This window comes from Hylaeus volcanicus, chromosome 3 (genome assembly GCF_026283585.1).
Source record: "Hylaeus volcanicus isolate JK05 chromosome 3, UHH_iyHylVolc1.0_haploid, whole genome shotgun sequence".
In the NCBI taxonomy this organism is placed as follows: Eukaryota; Metazoa; Arthropoda; class Insecta; order Hymenoptera; family Colletidae; genus Hylaeus; species Hylaeus volcanicus.
This window is the reverse complement of record NC_071978.1, coordinates 22,279,622-22,299,374: the sequence shown is the minus strand read 5'-3', so window position 1 is coordinate 22,299,374 and position 19,753 is coordinate 22,279,622. Positions and strand designations below refer to the sequence as shown.

Genomic DNA, 19,753 nt, shown 5'->3' with positions numbered 1-19,753 from the left:
TTTAATAACCCGAACCATACTTTATTTGATATCTTTATATCTCTTCTCTTTATGGCTTCTTTACTGCACAACTGTAATTGTTATAAATTATTTGTAACTTCAATGTTCGTTTATCCAAGGCCCAGCATCCCGCCATTTCGGTCCTGAGTGAAGTCACGTGGTTCTGTCACCAGAGCCCATTGTCTCAACGGACGAAGTATAGCGGCGTTGTGTGTACTAAACGTTTAAAGAACGTCGCGCGATAGGTGTGAAAAGTGTTTTTTTTTCCACACACAACCTGTGAGTAACTGGCCTGCTTTTTTTTTATTTGCTCGCATCTCGTTGGACGTGTAAAGCGCTCAGCTGTAGTACGGGTACGTGACGGAAGATGTTTTGCTAGTGAAGGTTTGCGCCACCGTATTTTGACGCGAGACACGAACTGTCATCGCGTTCGGTACGACCAGAACGGCTCCCTTGGCGAGAATCGACGCAAAAATAAACTGTTTACGATGGGGACAGGACTAGCAATATCCCACGTCGGTGGTGTCGCGATTTTCTAATCGACGTTGGGATTAAACGAGTCGTGAACGCGTTGTTCGTGAAACGCGAAATCGCGACTTTCCATCAAAATGGGAAATTGTTTGAAGCGTGCTGGAGGCAGTCAACAAGACAACACCAATTTGTTGGGTAATAATCCCGATCCTTCGTTGGCTATTGGTTCTTCGCAGGAAGGCCTCGGACCTCCGATGCTCACTAACGTAATTACATTTCTTTTATTCCACCTTCGACTGTACGCAAATTCTGTTCGTCTCTTATCTGTGCGAAACGTACGAACGCATCGACCCTCGGCAACAGTATTTCTCCTCGATGTCCCCGATTTCTCTTTTTGTTTTTATGGTAGCGAAGTTATTAATATACAGTAAGTCCTCCACTTACGCGGTTAATTATATACTTTCTGTTTAAGTTGAATTATATAAATACGATGTATCGCGCGCAGGAACAAAGATCAAGAATAATGTTATTCAATGAGCATTCAATAAACTGACAATATAAAATCATTTTTGAATAGCTGAAGATTGAGTAAACTATTTAAGTAGAACTGTAATTTCTGCCTGAATTGATCTTTCTTTCTATCTATAGTACAAAAGATAATTAATTTCAAACAGATTCCTATATACTCCTTTACAGAAAGTAAAGTTGAACAAAAAAAAATGCCCAATATGATGCCTACATTATCTTTTTGCAATAAAAAACCTATAATATCAATGAATTGTTCTTAATTATTTGAAGTAAAATTCTTATTTGCTTCCAATTCCATAGGAGGTGGTTCGCTTTTCTTATCCATCAAATGTACCAAGAATGCACCAAGGCATTGGTATCGGTGTTACATTAGGACCAACCAGTGGACCTGGTACTCTGAGCGAAGAAGAGCAGCAAGTACTAGTCGCAAAACGTATAGGACTTATCCAACACTTGCCTATGCGGGAATATGATGGAACTAAAAAGGGAGAATGTGTGATATGTATGATGGAGTTGGTGATCGGAGAGGAAGTTCGTTATTTACCCTGTATGCACACTTATCATGCGCTCTGTATCGACGATTGGTTGCTACGTTCGCTGACATGCCCATCATGTATGGAACCAGTAGATGCAGCATTGATTAGCTCGTACCATCCAACCACTTAACGTCGCAAAGATGCAATTTGGTGTAGCTGACCGGTAATCAAAGTATACTACCATGGTAAACAGAGCAACTGGAAAGAACCGTTAATTTTACTATCGCGTATAATGGCTTCCAACTAGTACAGGGGCCTTCTCTTGTTAATGGCCAATTATATTTGCCATTGTATTCGACGTATTCGCGCACGTGCTGAGTAATACTAATACTTGTATTATAAAGAATTGTAAATGTCTCCTACATAGGTCATTCCCTCTTACAGGGTAATGTTCTCCATACGGATCATTGCAAACACAGTATGGTGTATTTACGATCAGAAAGCAATCGCCATAGTCGGTTAGTTTCCTGCAAATTTAAAATAATTTTTTTTTCGTACAGCTGAAAGATGTTCTATTTTATGCTCGACTAAGCGGAATAACTGAAAGATGTAATAGTGTGTTGCTAAAGCTATTTTAAGTTGAATAAACTAAATAGTATCTACTTGACTTCTGTCGTTTGGTCAAGTAGCGATAGACTATACGTACACACTGTGAATATTGCGAGCAATATGACGTACTACAAAATATCATGCTACGTACATATATGTTTAACTGTAATTGCAATCATTTCATATTTCCAGATACTAAAAACATATTTTTGGATTGTATCTTTCGACATACAAAGTTAATCTCGTTATTTTTAAATACAATGTCTCTCATTTCGACATAGCGATATCGTGAAACGCAGGTGATCTTTTCCTCGAGAATTGGGTATGATGTGGTTCTGAAAAACTATAAACCAAAAATATTGGCATTCAGAGTTTGCTATTAAGTTCTAAGCTATTCCACGTGAAAATAATGGGCTGTTTGTAATTGTATTTTTATGTTACTATTTACCAGATATCGTCTGTATATTCTTTTTATATATGTATACATATTGTTATATTCTATTCATGACATTGAAATGTTCACATTAATTGCGTTTAACGGGACGTACGCGTAGACATAGTAAATATTATACGTGTATCGCGTTGTTAGTGCTTTAAATGAAAGCAACAGCAACGCATCGAACGAAGTCACTGATTTAACTAATTGGTCAAAGGAACATTAGTTTAATGCTTTACAACTGATTTATCGTTATCGATGCTTATTTATCGTAAGAAAAACCAATCGGTGAAAAACTCTTTAATTTTATAGAAATACTCGAGCAAGTACGTCCATCTTGAGCTTTTGTGTCGTTACATCTAACCGTACTCAATTTTGATGCAATTTGAATTCGAAAAGCACGAGGGAATGGACGTTTTAGTTTAAGATCGATTTATAATTCGTTGGAGTTCGAATACGAGTTTGAAAAATTGCATAATAGATGAACTATTTAACTTAGATTTCGGTATGAAATTAGAGCTAATAAGTGAAATTTTTGTGATGATAAAAACAATCAGCCTGTGACCATTATCATCGTTGTTTTCTGTACCACATTACCGAAGATCAAAAAAAATTTCGATCAATTTCATATGATGAATACGCATTCATATTCATCGTATGAATTTGGTATACATGTATTCGTATATCTACCGAAATTTTTTATACATATATACATTATACACAATATATGTGTATATGATAATATTCATTTAAATAATTCCTATGGGGGTAAGAATATTTTCATGGTTTACGAAAGCTTCACGTGTAATGTTGCTGATTTGTTTAAAGAGGAAAATGATGCTGTGACATAGTGATTTATTGACGAAATGCAAATATAGGTATAGTGATTTAATTAAAATATAAATATTTAGTAAGAACTATTGAGTTTTTACACACGCAATACCCTCTTTCCTTCCGTGAATGAATTTCATTCAGTACTGGAATGCATGTCAATAAATTTTTATTTATACCAAGTTCTCATTGGAAAACACGTTGCCAGTTAAAATCCTGGAGAAACAAGAACACAGAGGAAGTCCTTTTCTTATTTATGTTTCTATATAAAGCTTCGTAAGCAAAGTTTTGTTGATAAACTTAGAATGAATCATTCCAAGGTCTCTTCGATGGCTCCTTGAGTTATAGTTTGACTATATATAGTTGCATTTCGTGTTTAAAACTTCTTATAATTTAAAGCAATTAAATTTGACGACAAAGTACTGCTTGCATTTGTTAATATTGTTAGTATTATTTAACACGGGTGGCTCTAGTCGTACATAGTCGTAGGTCATTTTCAATGCGCTTGTATTTACAAGTAGTTATACTCCCACTTATCACAAAGAAGAATTCTTATTTGATTATATTTACATAATTGGACTTTACAAAAATTGTATATAATATCGATTTTTACTCAGGGTTATTAATTATTATTGTATAATTGAAAATCACCAGATAGGGCACCAATCAAAACCCTGTCTTCTTCAGGGAAGTCTCTATTGTTGGTGCCATAGCTGGTGACTTTTTCTTAAAGCCTAAGAATGACATTCATGTAAATAAATTCGCAAATGCTCATACAAAACATATTGATTCTCAATAATCTACTAATAGACTAGTGTTAATGAAATATTTTGTAATACGATTATTTCCCAAATAAAGACTGTAAAGCCAAAAGATATATTTAAAAAGTTTCTAATTTAAAAAGAATAATTTTACTGTTGTATAGTGGGGCACCAATGGCGCCATCAATGTATATTTTTGAGCCACTCCTGGCCGGAAGAAAATGTCACTAGACGGAGTCCTAGTAACACGAAGGTTGGAATGTTGTGTAAATAGGGAGAGAGAAGAATGGTCTCGCTCAATCATCAGTCAGGGAGTCTCACATCGGTCCGTAGGCGTCATCATGGTGTGTGGGCCGGAGCGTTTTTGAGAGACGACCAGTTTGTTTTCAGTCGATAAGAGGTGTGGGCATTTACGTTATTATGGTGATGCTTTCGGGGGGAGTGGCGGTGCTCGTGCTACGGAATATCGCTATGGGGACAACCGTCGGCGATACGCAACGTACAATTACGAAATAAGTTTTGAAAAACGGAACGATATTACGACGGACGCGTACAATGTCGAGTACAGGACGAGTATTTCTCTTACGTCGATTCGAGTGGGCTCGCAAATGGACGGCGGTTTTGTTATGGGTGTTATACGTGATCCTATTGAACCCTACGAGTGCCGACTTGATATCGTATGGTAGCAAGGATAATCAGTGTCCCGTCGAGTGTTCGTGCCTTGGGAATGTAGTCGATTGCAGTAGCTTACAATTGATCGGAGCACCCAGCGGTCTACCACCATGGACAGAGATCTTGTGAGTAAATAATCGCTCGTTATCCTATTATCAAGAACGACTAAGATGAATGAAATTATCATCTAGATAACGAAATCTAGATATCGTCGAACAACGAGTAAAAGATAAATATCTCTGGATCTATTATTCGTTTAATAAAAGTTACGAATTATACAACCGAAATAAGATTCACGTTGAACACCTGAATGTAACCGATCGTATCATTGTATTAGGTGTTACAGCCAACGCTACGCTCCACAAATAAACGAACAATGAACAATCAATCGTTATATAAAGTTTTCACTTTTATCCTTTACTGAACAACGATTACCAACGGACGCAATTTCATTTGAGTAGTAATTGATGAATGGAAAGTCCAGTATTTTACTTAATTCACGTGTATTTGATCAAACGATTATCCAAATAATGTATCAAGAACTGTTCGCCTTCTTTCGAAATTTTTATCTAGATAAGAATTTTGCCCACCTCTGACCGAGAGACGGTGCCACGCCGTCTATTCGCGGATTAACCGACGTAAATCGTTTTTGCCAACACAACGACACGGTTTATTCGTCATTCGATATACCTGTTTCCTCCTTTCAACCTCGAACTGGTCGTTATTCTACAATTTTTCGGATTATTTTTTTTTGTATTTCCACGCGATTATACGACGCCTTCGCATTGCGCGCGACGGAATCGTCGAGATTGAAAGTCGAGAGCTATGCATATTCGTTGTAACATGATCTAACGCAGATAAGATAATGTACAGGAATTTGTAACAGAAACATTGTGTTAATACACGCGATAACATTATTCGTTTTGCCAAGCTGGAAACGAGCAATATTTTTACTGAATCGTTCTCTATGATTGCGTCCTTGAAAGATTATTACTATTATTGTTAACGATTGTTTGATTTCTCGTAAACAATAATCTTGAGAAAATCACTAATTGCAATTCGATTCGAAACATTTCACTAGACAATAAAGTAAATAATTCAAAAACTAAATGTTTAACAATACTTTTTACGTAATACGTTAGTAATTAAAAAAATTTTTTTTTAGAGTAAATTATAATTTCGATTAGTTGTTGAGTATTGTCAATTAAGGTCAGATTAATCATTTGGATTCCACGAGAGTGAGTCTTCTGTTATCTGGATGTATGCATCATTTCCTTCTTTGTATGCTGTACTTTCCAGATTAATTTTTTTATTGTGATTAGTTTGATTGAAATTGAAAAAAGGAATCCAGAAAATTTGTTTTCTATTCCGTAAATGGTATAGTGATGATACTAGACTCCTAGTTACATGTACATCAGTAGGAATTCTTGACCATATAAGGTAATATGCATGGGGGCAGACTATTGTCACTTTATAAAGCTTAGAGTCAAGGAGAACAAGATCTGGATGAAGAAAACCTTACCTTTAAGGTCTTAAGGCAACTTGCATTTGCTGTATACTTCTGTTTCTAGGTACTATAGTTTAAAAGTACCTTTAGCAATCTCCATGCAAGGAATAAGAAGAGATGTAAACATGATTTACGAGTAGATATATATTGTATAAAATATAAAAGAAGTAAAAATATGAATGTTAAGAGTAATTAAATGAATGCAGTGTTGGCACTAGGGTTACTGGTGCCCTGGGGCAATTGTTAATTTAGATGATCCCTTGTAACTCAAATAATATTAAAAAAGTAAAAGATATTTATTAAGAAATTTGTTTTATGCATCATTGGCATGAACTGTTTTTCATTAATAGTGCGGTTTTCATTTTACAGAGAACTAAGAGAGAATACTATAGCTAGTTTGGAGTATGATGCACTGTTACATTTAACTAAGCTCAAAGAATTGTAAGTATCATTTACAGTGTCCCTATATTTAATAGTTGTTTGATATTGTGTACATAAATGATGAATTAAACAAAAACAATGATTTGTATAGGGACCTCAGCGCCAATAAATTTGGAGATAATTTTACGATTACGCTGTCGCAAAATACACAATTACAGGGACTTAAAATAAATAAGAATCAATTGACACGAGTGCCGGATTTGATTTTTGTGAACAACTTAACCCATCTTGCATTGTAAGTGTGTTGATTTACTACAAAAGGAAAATGTTAGTTGTTAGTTTGTTAAATGTTAGTGTTTCTTGTAAACAATGATTGTTTGCTTGCAGAGCTCACAACTCAATCAGCGATATAAACGGAAGCGCGTTGTTGAGTTTACAACAGCTTCAAAGTCTGGACCTCAGTGGAAATAAAATAAGCACAATAAAACATGGATCTTTCCTTGTTCCTAATTCTCTTACACATTTGTATGTAGCCTATCATTTTTATGTCTTATTATACACTGTGTGTATTTGATTTTCCATAACACTGAACATTGTTTTTTTCAGAAATTTAAATATGAATCACATAAGAGTAATTGAAAATGGAAGTTTGGATAACTTGACTTCATTAGAAGAATTACGTTTGAATAAAAATCAACTCACCCAACTCAAAGATCTCTTTACGAATTTGAAAAAATTGCAAATTTTGTAAGAATTTATTTATATAACGATAATTTTCGTCTTCTTCCGCGCGTGTGTAATGTAAAAAGTGATGTTCATTTTACAGAGAAATTAATAGGAATGATATACAAACGATACAAGGACTTAGTCTTAGGGGTTTAAAAAACCTTAAAGAATTACGCTTAAAGAGAAACAAAATCGAAGTATTAGACGATGGCGCGTTCTGGCCGCTCAAAAATTTGACTGTTCTGCAACTTGACTTTAATTTGTTAAGTACAGTGAGGAAAGGGGGACTGTTTGGCTTGGAACGTTTAGAGAAATTAACGTTGTCTCACAATCGAATACGAACGATAGAAGCGCAAGCATGGGACTTATGCAAAGAAATTATAGAATTGTTAGTAACATTTGTGATAGTATTAGGCTTCGTTTAAGACGTTAATCAGATACAGCATTATATGTAATTTTAAATTTGTTTACAGAGATCTCTCGCACAATGAAATAACTTCCATAGAACGAGGCACGTTCGATTTTTTAGAAAAATTGGAAAAGCTCAAAATGGATCACAATCAAATTACGTATATTTCAGATGGAGCGTTCAGTTCAACACCCAATTTACAGATATTGTACGTGTACATAAAAGCTGACGTATGATAAATCTGTATTGATTAGTTTCTCACAGTAATTATTTTTGTTAAAGGGAACTCAACTCTAATAAACTTTGGTATATGGTGGAAGATAATAACGGCGCTTTCGGTCCACTGGGACAATTGTGGAAGCTAGGTCTAGCGCACAATAGAATAAAATCGGTGAATAAAAAAGCGTTTACCGGATTGAACAGCGTAACCGAACTAGATTTAACTGGTAACAATGTAACGAGTATTCAGGAAAATGCGTTCGTTTCGATGACCAGTTTAACTAAACTTAGAATGAACTCGAGTACGTAACAGAAGGAATAGTCACATTCTAAACTTTTATACAGAAACTGAAAGCATTAGATGAAAACAATTTGCTCTTACCTTTTTTGTTCACAGGGGCCTTAGTTTGCGATTGCGGATTGCAGTGGCTAAGTATGTGGTTGCGGGATCACAGATACAGCGACGCGGAAGTGTATTGTGGGTATCCGCATTGGTTGCAGGGTATGTCGTTGACGCAGCTCCATCATAAAAACTTCACGTGCGGTTAGTATGACACTTGAAACTTCTAAAACTGACTTGTATTAAGCAATAATGATTCATTTAATTAATATGAGTCATGCTAATTTTGCTTTATGCGATCTAATTAATTACTTAACTGATTAAATATTAATAATTCTTGGACAGATGAATATCCTAAACCGAGAATCATCGAGGAACCCAAAAGTCAGATGGGTATTAAAGGAGACAATGTAACGATGACTTGCCGTGCGACAAGTACCGCCAATGCACCGTTGCAATTCACGTGGAAGCATGACAACGTTGAAATGGAAAGCGGCAACGTACAAATAAATACAGACTCGAAGGAGAGCAGCGGTGTAACAGAGGCTTTCTCTGTTTTACATCTTACCAACGTTACGCACGACGATGCTGGAAGATATCAATGCATGGTCACGAACAATTACGGAACAACGTATTCCGGGAAAGCGAAGATAAGCATTTTAAGTGAGTAATCATTGAACAGGATCTGTTGAGTTAGCCTTTCCGATGACTTAAGTTTCTCCTGATTGCAAAACTTCTAATTAAAAAATTGGCGTAATAACTCTTAATTCCACTACAAAATTACGTATTCAACTCACATTTTCTTCTTGTAGTTTATCCATCCTTCTCGAAAATTCCCCATGACATACGCGTGACCGCTGGAAGCACTGCTCGTCTTGAATGCTCTGCGGATGGGCATCCGTCACCACAAATAGCATGGCAAAAGGATGGCGGGAACGACTTCCCAGCAGCACGGGAAAGAAGAATGCACATGATGCCTACCGACGATGTATTGTTCATCGTAGATGTCAAAACCGCCGATAGCGGCATTTACTCTTGTACTGCGCAAAATCTCGCAGGCCTTATCATTGCAAATGCTACTCTAACTATATTAGGTAAATATCCACCTACTTTTCTATTTTCAAGCGTCACAATAAATAAACCTTACGTTGTTCTTCCGCAAAAAGAAACGCCGTCATTCGTGAAGCCGATGGAGAATAAAGAAATCATGGTTGGTGGTTCGATCGTGTTGGAGTGCATGGCGAGCGGCATGCCTAGACCAAAGTTAGCTTGGCGCAAAAACGGAAATCCTCTACAGGCCACCGAGCGTCACTTCTTTACCGCCGAAGACCAATTGTTGATCATTGTCAACACTATCACTAGTGACGCTGGCGACTACGAATGCGAAATGAGCAACTCTTTGGGCAGCGTCGTTGGTGCGTCCCATCTCACGGTGAAACCAGGTAAGAAGCGTTCTACAAGTACGAGTGATAGTGTTAATTTGACTTTCTTTACAAAAAATGTTACGTGTCCTTGCAGCTCCTACTTCTAGTCCTGCCGCAGTAAACGAAGACGACATACTGGGTTTAATAATAATCACCGTGGTATGTTGCGCCGTTGGTACGTCCATAGTGTGGGTGGTTATAATTTACCAGACAAGAAGGCGCTTGAACGTGGTCGTGCAAAATGGAAACCCTCAACCGTCGACGGCCATCGTGACTGTAGTGTCAGACACGCAAACACATTTGTATATGGAGACGAGTTCGCAGCATAGCAAAGACAGCGGGACGGGGGACAGTACTAATCCTAGTAACGATCAGTTACAACTATGTTTACCTGGTACGAATATGTTCATTTATCCTGGCTCTGGTCTTACAATCATTTATATCGTGTATATATGGTTATATCACATGAATTTTTATTCCTGTTTTCAGAGGAGATTGTTACCTGTTCTGTGACTAACGAAGAAGAAACGGGAGCTGTAAACGTTGTGGCTCCATTGCTGCGTTACACGAACCACGAGCGGCATGTGCGCGTGAACGACGACTGTGCGGTTTGAAACCAGTGAGGATCTCCGGCGAGCAAATACGTCACGTTTCTGAAACGAGTATTTACGTTAATATGTTTTGAAACAAAAGGATTCTAATATGATCGTCGCGACGGATCAAGGACATGGAAGGATCGGTCGTTCGACGATCCGTTTATGTTTCGTGGGTGATGCATCATCGACAAACCGAACAATTTCTCGGTCATCGCGCAACAAAGTATTTATTACCATACTTACAATTCATTCTATTCGCGTAACTGCACGAATATCGGTAAGTACAAGTGATAGCGAGAAAAGCACGTCTCATTGTCGTATTTATTATCGAAACGAGCGTCACGCGAGCGCCAGGCGTGGAGAGGCGTAAAAATGAAAGTACTAATGACGTATGATTTGTAAATAATTAGGATTAAGAAATTTCGTCGTAATTTTTACTCGGTGTCGTTGAGAGGAAAAATCATGCGACCGCGACCGATAATATCGGGATATATACCGTAAGACGCAAGAGCCACTTATTATTATAGACCAGTCTTTTGTGATAGATATTTATTTTAGGATTACGTGAACTATTAGATGGTTATATTCATAATGCCCGATGATGTAACTTTGTCTAAAAAAAAAGAGAGAAAAGAAATAAGATAAAGATGGAACGAAAAAGAGAAACACGTACACACACCCTCTGCGCACACGTTTATTATACATATTTCAATCGAAACACATACAGTGACACATACAGACACATAACATTTATGTATATATGTATGTACATTTGTTTGCACCAAAGTGCTGGTAATAGACACTTCGCGATTTGTCTTCCCCTTTATTTTTTATTCATAGCCGGTTTATTAATGCCATTTTAGACGAGTGCTCCGAGGTAATTTTAATTCGTCGAAGACGACTGCTCATTTTTACCGATAGGTATATCGATACCTGCCTAATTTAAAGTACGCGCCTAACTATATTATCCGCTTCAATCAACGACTTTCCCTTTAGTATTATATTTACTAAACTTTTAAGTATGTAGCGCTCGTATTTTGCGAGGTGTAGCGTATTAATGCCTTGGTCAGATTCGCGGGCGTCGTTCACACGACGCTTGACTTCTCGATCGAGAATGAATCCATTGAGATGCTTTCAATGTTGGACTAAATCCACAATAATGACAATTCATAATTGTGAGCGATTATTACAACGGTAATCAATGTCCAACTCAGATCGAGAAGTTGGTATCGATGAGTTCGATGAGATTGAGTTCTGATCATCGTGTCCGTTTAGTATTTTGTGCGTGTAGAAGCGTAAAAATGAGACCAATCATGGATGAAGACATTGTAGATCTCTGAGCTATAGACATTGGGAAGGCCACCAGTAATATTTTTAAAAGGAAAAGAAAAGTTTCAGAATTCAGTATTCTTCTGGCGGTAACCATCTTAATGTGCAAAAATTTGCTTCGGTCAATTTAATGGAAAGAAATTCCTCCAAAACATTGTTCAATTTTAAGTTACTCTTCTAATGGAGGTACCTGACTTGTAGCCCCCGATCTCATGGTCTTCATTCGGTCCAGAAATGCGCATCTCGATGGAAAATTCGCATGTGTCGTGGTGTTTTTGTACTTTTCCGCGAACTCTTGGGTACAGAAGAAGATACAAGGTTTTTTTCAGTGTACGTACGAGTAAAAGATCATAACGCGGTTACACTTAATTGTTAAGCGAGAGATAGAACGGTGATCGCTCTGTTCTGAGACTTTTTTCTGTAACGGGTATTGTTTCTGTGACTTTCGAATTAATTTGTGATATTTTTGCCAGTGTATATAGACGAACACGTGTCGCGGACGAACATTGAACGGGGAAGCACAAAATCTCTGAGCTCGAAAAAAAAAGAAACGTCTCACGCTTGAGAGAGGTCGTGGTCAGAGTACGGCGACCGAACGAAAGCGACAATTGTATCACTGCCAACTAACAATGAACGAGCAACGTTAAACAAAAGTACACTTTGCACATACATCGATATATTTTTCTAGACCTTGTACTTCGAGAGAACCGAAGGGCGGCGTGAAATTTAGCATGGAAAGTGGCTAACAGAATATTGTCATGATCGCCTAATTGTTTAGAGCCAACGTTCCCTAAATTACTTGGTTAAGCACAGATAATGAAACCAAAATGCCTTAAATGCAAACAAAAATTGTTGCTCTGTATGTGAACTAAATTAATCCATTCGAGGAAAGGTGTTAATTGTGTAGAGTTGTATTTTGAAGTTAATTTCAACGTTTAGATCCAGAGGGGGGAAATACTGATTCGAATGATATATGACGAAGAGGAACATCGTTTAGTGATTTATTTGCTACGTTGAACTCCGATTAAATTTTATTTGATATTTGTATATGGACAAACTTTTATCCATCTCTGGTTTTGACTGTTTGAGAATCAATTTTGAAGAAGAAGAAAATACATAGATATAACGTGATCATGTAGGTTCTATAGTATAACTAAGAACAATCAATAGGTGATGAACGTTCTTAAGGTACAATATTCAACTTACATCACATAAAAAGTAAAATGATATATAAAAGAAATTATTTTATTATTTATTTTTTATAATGTAAGTTTGTTGTCATTGATTATTCTTAAGTGTCGTAGTGCAACTTACATTGTCACGATCTATTTGTGTACTTCTTTCTTTTCCAATGCTTTCTCAACAAGAGGATCTTATTAATGAAACTTAAATTTTGACGTACATCTTTAGATGACTAACGACTTTCTCCGTGCCGATTAATTTACGAAACGCTTTAGGATTTGCTATACATCGTTAAAACAATTTCGCAGTCGATCAACATTTTTCTTCATCGATGTTACTCGACGAAATCGCGTACGAACGTTTTCAGGGATGTGAGTGGTAATTAATCTCTTGTACTAAACCCTCGTTCTTTTTATTTTTTAATTCGTGCAGAATGTTGGTCGAACGACACAAAAACTTTAGACTGTGTATCGATCGAGTGGGCAAACCGAACGATTGTGCAGACTTACCAATGATAAGTATTAAATTGTATTGCCAATAAATAGAGGATCTATCGCGAAAACGTTAATCAGCTCGTGCCCGTGTGATACACCAAATAAGGTATCCCCGTTTAATTCAGTATTTTTCCTTGTTGTTACATGGTATTGTAAACAAAATACAAGTAATATAATCAACCCGAGTAATGTTGTTTTCCCTTCCTTCCTTGGTTTTGAACAGAAGGTGTAACGTATAAGTTTTTGAAATATTAAAATTCAAGTAAGACTGAAAATATGTTTCAATTTATATTTGAATTTATGCGCGCAAACTATGGGGTTATCATATTGCCAACATAAATATCTATCTAGGGAGACATTTATGTTGGCTATACAATAACCCTATAGGCAGTCGAAGGGGGTAGCCATCTAGCGGTGAAAGTAAGGAACTAATTTTCGGAGTTTGGTCAGCGCCTCTATCGGGAAAACGCTCAAGTTTGTCATCGATTAGTTCACATCTGCACCGTTAGGTGGGAACTATTTGGCGACAAGTTTGGGCGTTTTCCCGATAGAGGCGCTGACCAAACATCGAAATTTTAGTTCCACCCCTTCACCGCTAGATGGCTATAGCGTCGCAGTGTCCATAAAATGAACTCTACGAGAATAATTGTTTATTTAATCATTATTTCAATAATCTGTGATAAATATTATCATACGCTTAGATTAAAATATAAACCAGAATTGTAACATAATATATTATTATATAACAGATCCTGTATAGACATGGGCGTAATGTAAATTGAAATAATATTCATACTCTCTATACTGCCTACTTTCGAATGCAAAACTACTTTATATTTGTTATATAATTTAATTTTATACTGCAGTAGCTTGATCTATAGCACAATGAACGAATATATACATTTTTCCTTTAATCTATCGTTTGTATTTCTATTTCTAATGCCTTCTTTGATATCTCTGTATGGGTTCACCGTGGAACTGCAATTATTTCATATAAATAGTAACTTGTATATTTATACTTACCATATAATATAATAAAAAAGATGTCGCAGCTTCAATTGTTTCTTGAGAGTAGCTTCTGTAATAATTAGGGGTGTGCGGGATCCCGGTCGGGACGGGAATTCCTCCCGGGATCGGGATGGAATCCCGAGAATTTCAAAATCCCGAAACCATTCGGGATTCCCGAGAACTTCGAGATCCCGTAAATGTTCGGGATTCCCGGGAATTTCGAGATTCCCGTACATTCCCGTACAATAATAACACTTTCGGAAATCCCAGATATTATTCTACATCCCGTACATTGTCGGGAATCCCGGATTTTTGCGGGATCTCGCGTATTCTCGGGAATCCCGAAATTATCCCTCATAAACTCGAGAATCCCGAATATTCTCGAGAATTCCGAATATTCTCGGCAATCCCGAATATTTTCGCACACCCCTAATAATAATAGAATGCGTGTATTAGTATTTATTTAATATGTAATCGGTAATTAAAATAATACCTAACCAATCGCCACGCTTTGTTCGTTTTGTTTCATCCTTTATTTACCAAACGAGCATTCTTCGTTAAAATATACAATTATAGATACACATACATAGAAAAAGAATTGGCTCGGTACGTTTTCTAAAAATGTTTAAATGACACGCCTGCGTATCATAACCTCATCGATATATGCGTACATACGCGCGTATGTATATCAAGCATGTTTAGTTTACAATGCGTAAGTATCATGGGTTTTTGCATCTACGAAACGGTTTGCGAAATAAACCTAAGGAACTAGGAGCGGGGGGGAGAAAAGAATAAAGTAACGTAATAATACGACACGAACGTACCTACTTATTTTCAAGTATCACAATAATCAAAGTATCATACAATTTATAGTGTGTGTGTGTGTGTGTGTGTCGTCTAACGATTCTCGTTCGGTCCTCGTCGCGATTAGATCAAAATATATATCGGTCTTTGCGTGTATCATCACGCAAAGTAGCATGCAAACGTGTCATTCTTTCTTCCCTCGGGATTTAACATAATGGCGAAACATGCGCAGTGGTATTTATAATGACGAATGACGTAAAATAAATAAATAGAGGAACGGTGGTAAATAATACACGGGTATCATCGTTTCTCTGTCGTTGCTTAGAAACAGTAGTTGGAACGGTAAATGCACGACGCGAAAATGATTCCTCCAATCCTCCGTCAATCAAGCACCCTTAGGGTTTCTTAAAAATGGTGATAATTTATTCGTCTTTCACTTGCGAGCAAGTGCATGCACGCGCCCCACACAACCCACACTACATATATACGCCACACATATACGCTACGAACCTAACACACGACGCCATGCACGCACACATACCTCTTCTTTCCAACTATGCAATTATTACTACAAACACGCTAGAACGAATACACCGAAAATAGGGATGTTTGATTCCGAGTCTCGATGATCTTACGACAATCATCGATTTTTTAAATGGATTCTAACATGTTCGATTCTGACACGAATTTATTTTCTTTTTGAAGATCGATTCTCTATTCTTTCAGTTTCTCGTGAAGCATGGATTGCGTTCTCTTTGCCCAACAAAAATTAATATTTTGCTGAATGATTAATAGACTGATTACTTTTTTCTTTGCGGTGTTTTAAATATAAATGTACAAGTGTAATTCAATGATTTATACAGTGGATGTAGAAAGTATTCGTACACAGATCAATTTCCAAACAAACTATGTAAAATTATAATTTATTAACTTATTTTTTTATAAACAATGACATTCTACATATTCTCGGAAATCTCTAGAATAGATAGATTACAAACAAAAATAGCTATTTATGTAAGTTGCGAAATTAACAAGAAAAAAACAATTAATCGATAGAAATGTCGAAGCAATTCGCACGACTGTTTAATTTTTAAAACTTGATTAAAAACAAAAGAAATTTACATTAATTTACAAATATACAGTACTTCCTTCGTGGGATTTCCTTTTGATTTTATATTTATTGTAACTCTTCTAAGCATTAAATTAACTAAATTATTAGTTAGAAGTTGATAAGAAGTGGGATGTTCTTCAATTCCTCTATTAGAGCCATTTTTAAAAGTACTTTACTGGAAATATGATGTTTTCTAATTCGTACGGAGCAATAAACTAATGTGTTTATGTTACAAACTCTACTGAAAATGGTTCGTTATAAGAATCGTGCAAATACTTATTGCTTCTATACTTTTACCCACTTTTCACATTTGTTTTGTTAATTTCACAAATTATATTAACTAGTAGATGTTGTTTGGACTATATCCATCTTAGAGACTTCCGAGAATTTCAAAATATAATTGATTATAAAAAAGGAAGTTAAGAAACTACAATTTCACACAAAAGTTTTTGGGGAAATTGATCGGTGTACGAATACATTCTACACCCACTGTATGTGACATACTATAGTTAGTGGGTATAATTTTTTGAATAAATCTTGTCGATGGTGTCGCAATTAATTTTTTAGCGAATCAATTCTAGTCATTTCGAACAAAAACGTATCTCAGAATCGATTTTTCTACAAAAATCGAACATCCCTAGCGGAAAGTATCCTGCACGTTCAAAGGCAGCTTCGTATTTCAAGACACTGTTGTATCCAGCGTAGATGACGTCACTTGCTTTCTGCAAGATACATTTTGTTAATGAAGATTACATAATTCGGCATAATTACACATCTCGCACCCTTCAAACGGAACCTTCGCCAGCGAATCGTTTTGCAGCGACATAAACTCTATACATAATATCCAAAGAAATATCTGTCACGCATTCAAGTTTTTTAAAATAAAACTAGCTCGACGATATTTCTCGTATTCAAAATCATTAAAACGACAATTATAATAATAATTAGCATTAGTAGCAGTTAATTGTTTCTACAGAATGCTGCACAGAGTACGCATTACTTTCATTTTATCTATAAACGATAATTCACCTTTGCACTCGTGCAAAGGCTCTATCGTCGCTTTGACTAACTACAGTCGATGGACCAGTTTTACAGAGAACAAACGTAAAAAGTGAGACTATTTACAAAGGGAATTCAGGAATTCTTCTCACTGCAGCGTGTGGCGGTCATCGACAGGGCCGTGACAAGGCCAGAAGAAGTATCATTCTCTTGGTCAGATTTAAACTAACTGCTTTAACACTTTATCTATCATTTGGAAAATGGGTATTATCATTTTTGTTACACTGTATTCCAGTAATCAATATTAAATAAAATTTCCTCCGTATAAGGTTGTTGCTTTGGACATAAAAATATCTACGGCCCTGGTCGACGATCGAAATAGTGCGCTTGCCATAACGATAAACATTAAGTAGAATAGCCTCAATGGTCGTCGATAGGCAGAGATGTACGAAATTGCTTTGGATATTTTTATTCGCCATCTATATACCGATGACGAATAAAAGCACGCATTAATTCGATTGAATAATCACTCGGTGATGTAATTTTAACAATTAAGAGAATGTTGTCCATCTCTGTCGATCGAACACAAGCAATTTCGAAACGTTTAAAAAGAGTGTCGAAAATCAAATGGCAAACGCAATAGGAAATACGCAGAGTGAAAGTGAGAGAGCGCTACTATGATCGTCGACTGTGCCGCGTTACGTTCGAAATAACAATAAAATACGAACACGAGTCGTCGGTCTCTAAGCGCTTAAAGTGAATGGATTCCCTTACAAAAATATCAGGAAATATACAATATCGTTAATTCTACCTATGGTATCGTGATTCGATTATTAATTGTCTAAACTCACCTATAAACAATGTACGTGAAACGTAGCGATCGTTCGATCCTGCTTGTCGATGGCCGCTCAAATCCTGCGGGGCACGTTCGGATCATCTGCGCATGCGCAGTCTCTTCCGCGCCAATATCCATCGATGCCCGTCACTTTCGATTACTTTATTGTCCGTTTTTCTATTTATATTTGCGCGCAAACTTTGTACATCGAGCAGCGAAGGGAGCTCTTTCATTTATTTCACCGATCCAAAGAATCCTTTCGATACATAGGGATTGTAGTTAACGCATTGCACTTCGAGAATTCCTTTTAATACTAGACCTATCGTGCTTGGTCGAATGATTGTTTTCAAACTCTCATGCAGTTTGTTATATACAGTGTGAAATATGTTTGCGTTTAATTGATTACAGTTTCTTCGGGACCATAGTATAGTAGACAGGGGTGTGCGGGATTCCCAAAAATATTCGGGATTGCCGAGAATATTCGGGATTCTCGAGTTTATGCGGGATCCCGAGTTGATTCGGGATTCCCGAGATCCCGCAAAAATCCGGGATTCCCGACAATGTACGGGACGTAGAATAATATCTGGGATTTCCGAAAGTGTTATTATTCTTGAAAATTTCAGCAATCCGAATGTACGGGATCTCGAAATTCCCGGAAATCCCGAACATTTACGGGACCTCGAAATTCACGGGAATCCCGGATGTATTCGGGATTTTGAAATTCTCGGGATTACATCCCGAATCCTGAAAGGAATTCCCGCCCCGACCGGGATCCCGCGCACCCCTAATAGTAGAAGCAGGTACAAATGAAATGTTGGTAGGTTTAGCGTTAAAATGAGCGATACGCCACTGGAGTGCAAAACGTTACAACTTTATCTTGGTAGACTAAAGATATTCTTCGTCAGGAAAAAGACAGCTTAATGACCGAACTGAACGATGATCGTAGCCCCCACAGATTTCTTACATTTTGTACCCTAAGAAACGGAAACGCAGCTCGTCAGGAACTTTTCTTCTCAGTCGACTCGATGCGCCGAGGGTTCGTGGCACTGAATTACACTAATACTTTTATTGTACAGTATAGCTTCGTATCGGTATACTTCAGTGTTTCGCGCGTGCAGTGACGCCATCTACGTTAACGCGTCCTCCTCGAGCTAACTTCGAGGAGGATAGCGCGAGCTCTCGAAAAAGCTCTCTAGCCTTCGAAGAGCTGGATCGAGAGCGTTTCTTTTTTCTATTTGTCACCTTGTACACCTCCTGTATTCAGTTACGTCAGCACTCGAGGTTGTACAGCGTTCGGACAGTCAGGCGTCCTGACGTCGTTTAGCTTCCTCGTTCCTATTTGCTTCCTTGCTCTAACCAAGTTCACGTGCTCTATTCGCATCAGAGTCGGTTTACGAATCGGTTTCTCTAGCTCACCAGCGATCGTCAATCGTTGTTCATGTCCCTTAGCTCGGTGTAGGCGATCCCCTTTCGGTAGAGGTTGCTGGTAGGCGTTATGATTTTCCTCTTGTTCGGCATCGTCGATGGCCCGGGCACGTAGTAGTGCCGCCTCTTGTACACCACCATCCTGCGCATGCGATATATTTGTTAGCGTGGACATGAATG

General features: G+C 37.2%; 3 protein-coding genes across 7 annotated transcripts in view; 2 read left to right on the top strand and 1 right to left on the bottom strand.

Annotated features, from left to right (window-relative positions):
- The first annotated feature begins 201 nt into the window (after positions 1–201).
- LOC128873946 (RING finger protein 11) lies at positions 202–3,834 on the top strand. Its single transcript, XM_054118004.1, has 2 exons — positions 202–737; positions 1,300–3,834. The coding sequence occupies exons 1-2, from the start codon at positions 609–611 to the stop codon at positions 1,663–1,665; spliced, it is 495 nt and encodes a 164-aa protein (XP_053973979.1). The 5' UTR covers positions 202–608; the 3' UTR covers positions 1,666–3,834.
- Positions 3,835–4,291: 457 nt separating this feature from the next.
- LOC128873940 (leucine-rich repeats and immunoglobulin-like domains protein 3) lies at positions 4,292–13,576 on the top strand. Its single transcript, XM_054117996.1, has 14 exons — positions 4,292–4,909; positions 6,661–6,732; positions 6,824–6,967; positions 7,060–7,197; positions 7,279–7,419; positions 7,499–7,786; positions 7,872–8,015; positions 8,090–8,328; positions 8,424–8,570; positions 8,712–9,029; positions 9,179–9,460; positions 9,533–9,808; positions 9,885–10,184; positions 10,280–13,576. The coding sequence occupies exons 1-14, from the start codon at positions 4,668–4,670 to the stop codon at positions 10,402–10,404; spliced, it is 2,856 nt and encodes a 951-aa protein (XP_053973971.1). The 5' UTR covers positions 4,292–4,667; the 3' UTR covers positions 10,405–13,576.
- Positions 13,577–15,207: 1,631 nt separating this feature from the next.
- LOC128874083 (trehalase-like) overlaps positions 15,208–19,753 on the bottom strand; it is a 60,266-nt gene continuing 55,720 nt past the window's right edge. For all 5 annotated transcript variants that reach the window (XM_054118370.1, XM_054118375.1, XM_054118371.1 and 2 more), the window contains one exon: positions 15,208–19,715. In XM_054118370.1, the coding sequence (XP_053974345.1) occupies positions 19,574–19,715 (142 nt within the window). In that variant the 3' untranslated portion in view covers positions 15,208–19,573. The remainder of the gene's footprint in view (positions 19,716–19,753) is intronic.

Coding starts and splice junctions, on each gene's coding strand:
- LOC128873946 (XM_054118004.1), top strand. CDS start 609: ATGGGAAATTGTTTGAAGCGTGCTGGAGGCAGTCAACAAGACAACACC. Junction 738..1,299: donor GACCTCCGATGCTCACTAAC/GTAATTACATTT, acceptor CCAATTCCATAG/GAGGTGGTTCGCTTTTCTTA.
- LOC128873940 (XM_054117996.1), top strand. CDS start 4,668: ATGTCGAGTACAGGACGAGTATTTCTCTTACGTCGATTCGAGTGGGCT. Junction 7,198..7,278: donor CCTAATTCTCTTACACATTT/GTATGTAGCCTA, acceptor TGTTTTTTTCAG/AAATTTAAATATGAATCACA. Junction 8,571..8,711: donor TCATAAAAACTTCACGTGCG/GTTAGTATGACA, acceptor ATTCTTGGACAG/ATGAATATCCTAAACCGAGA.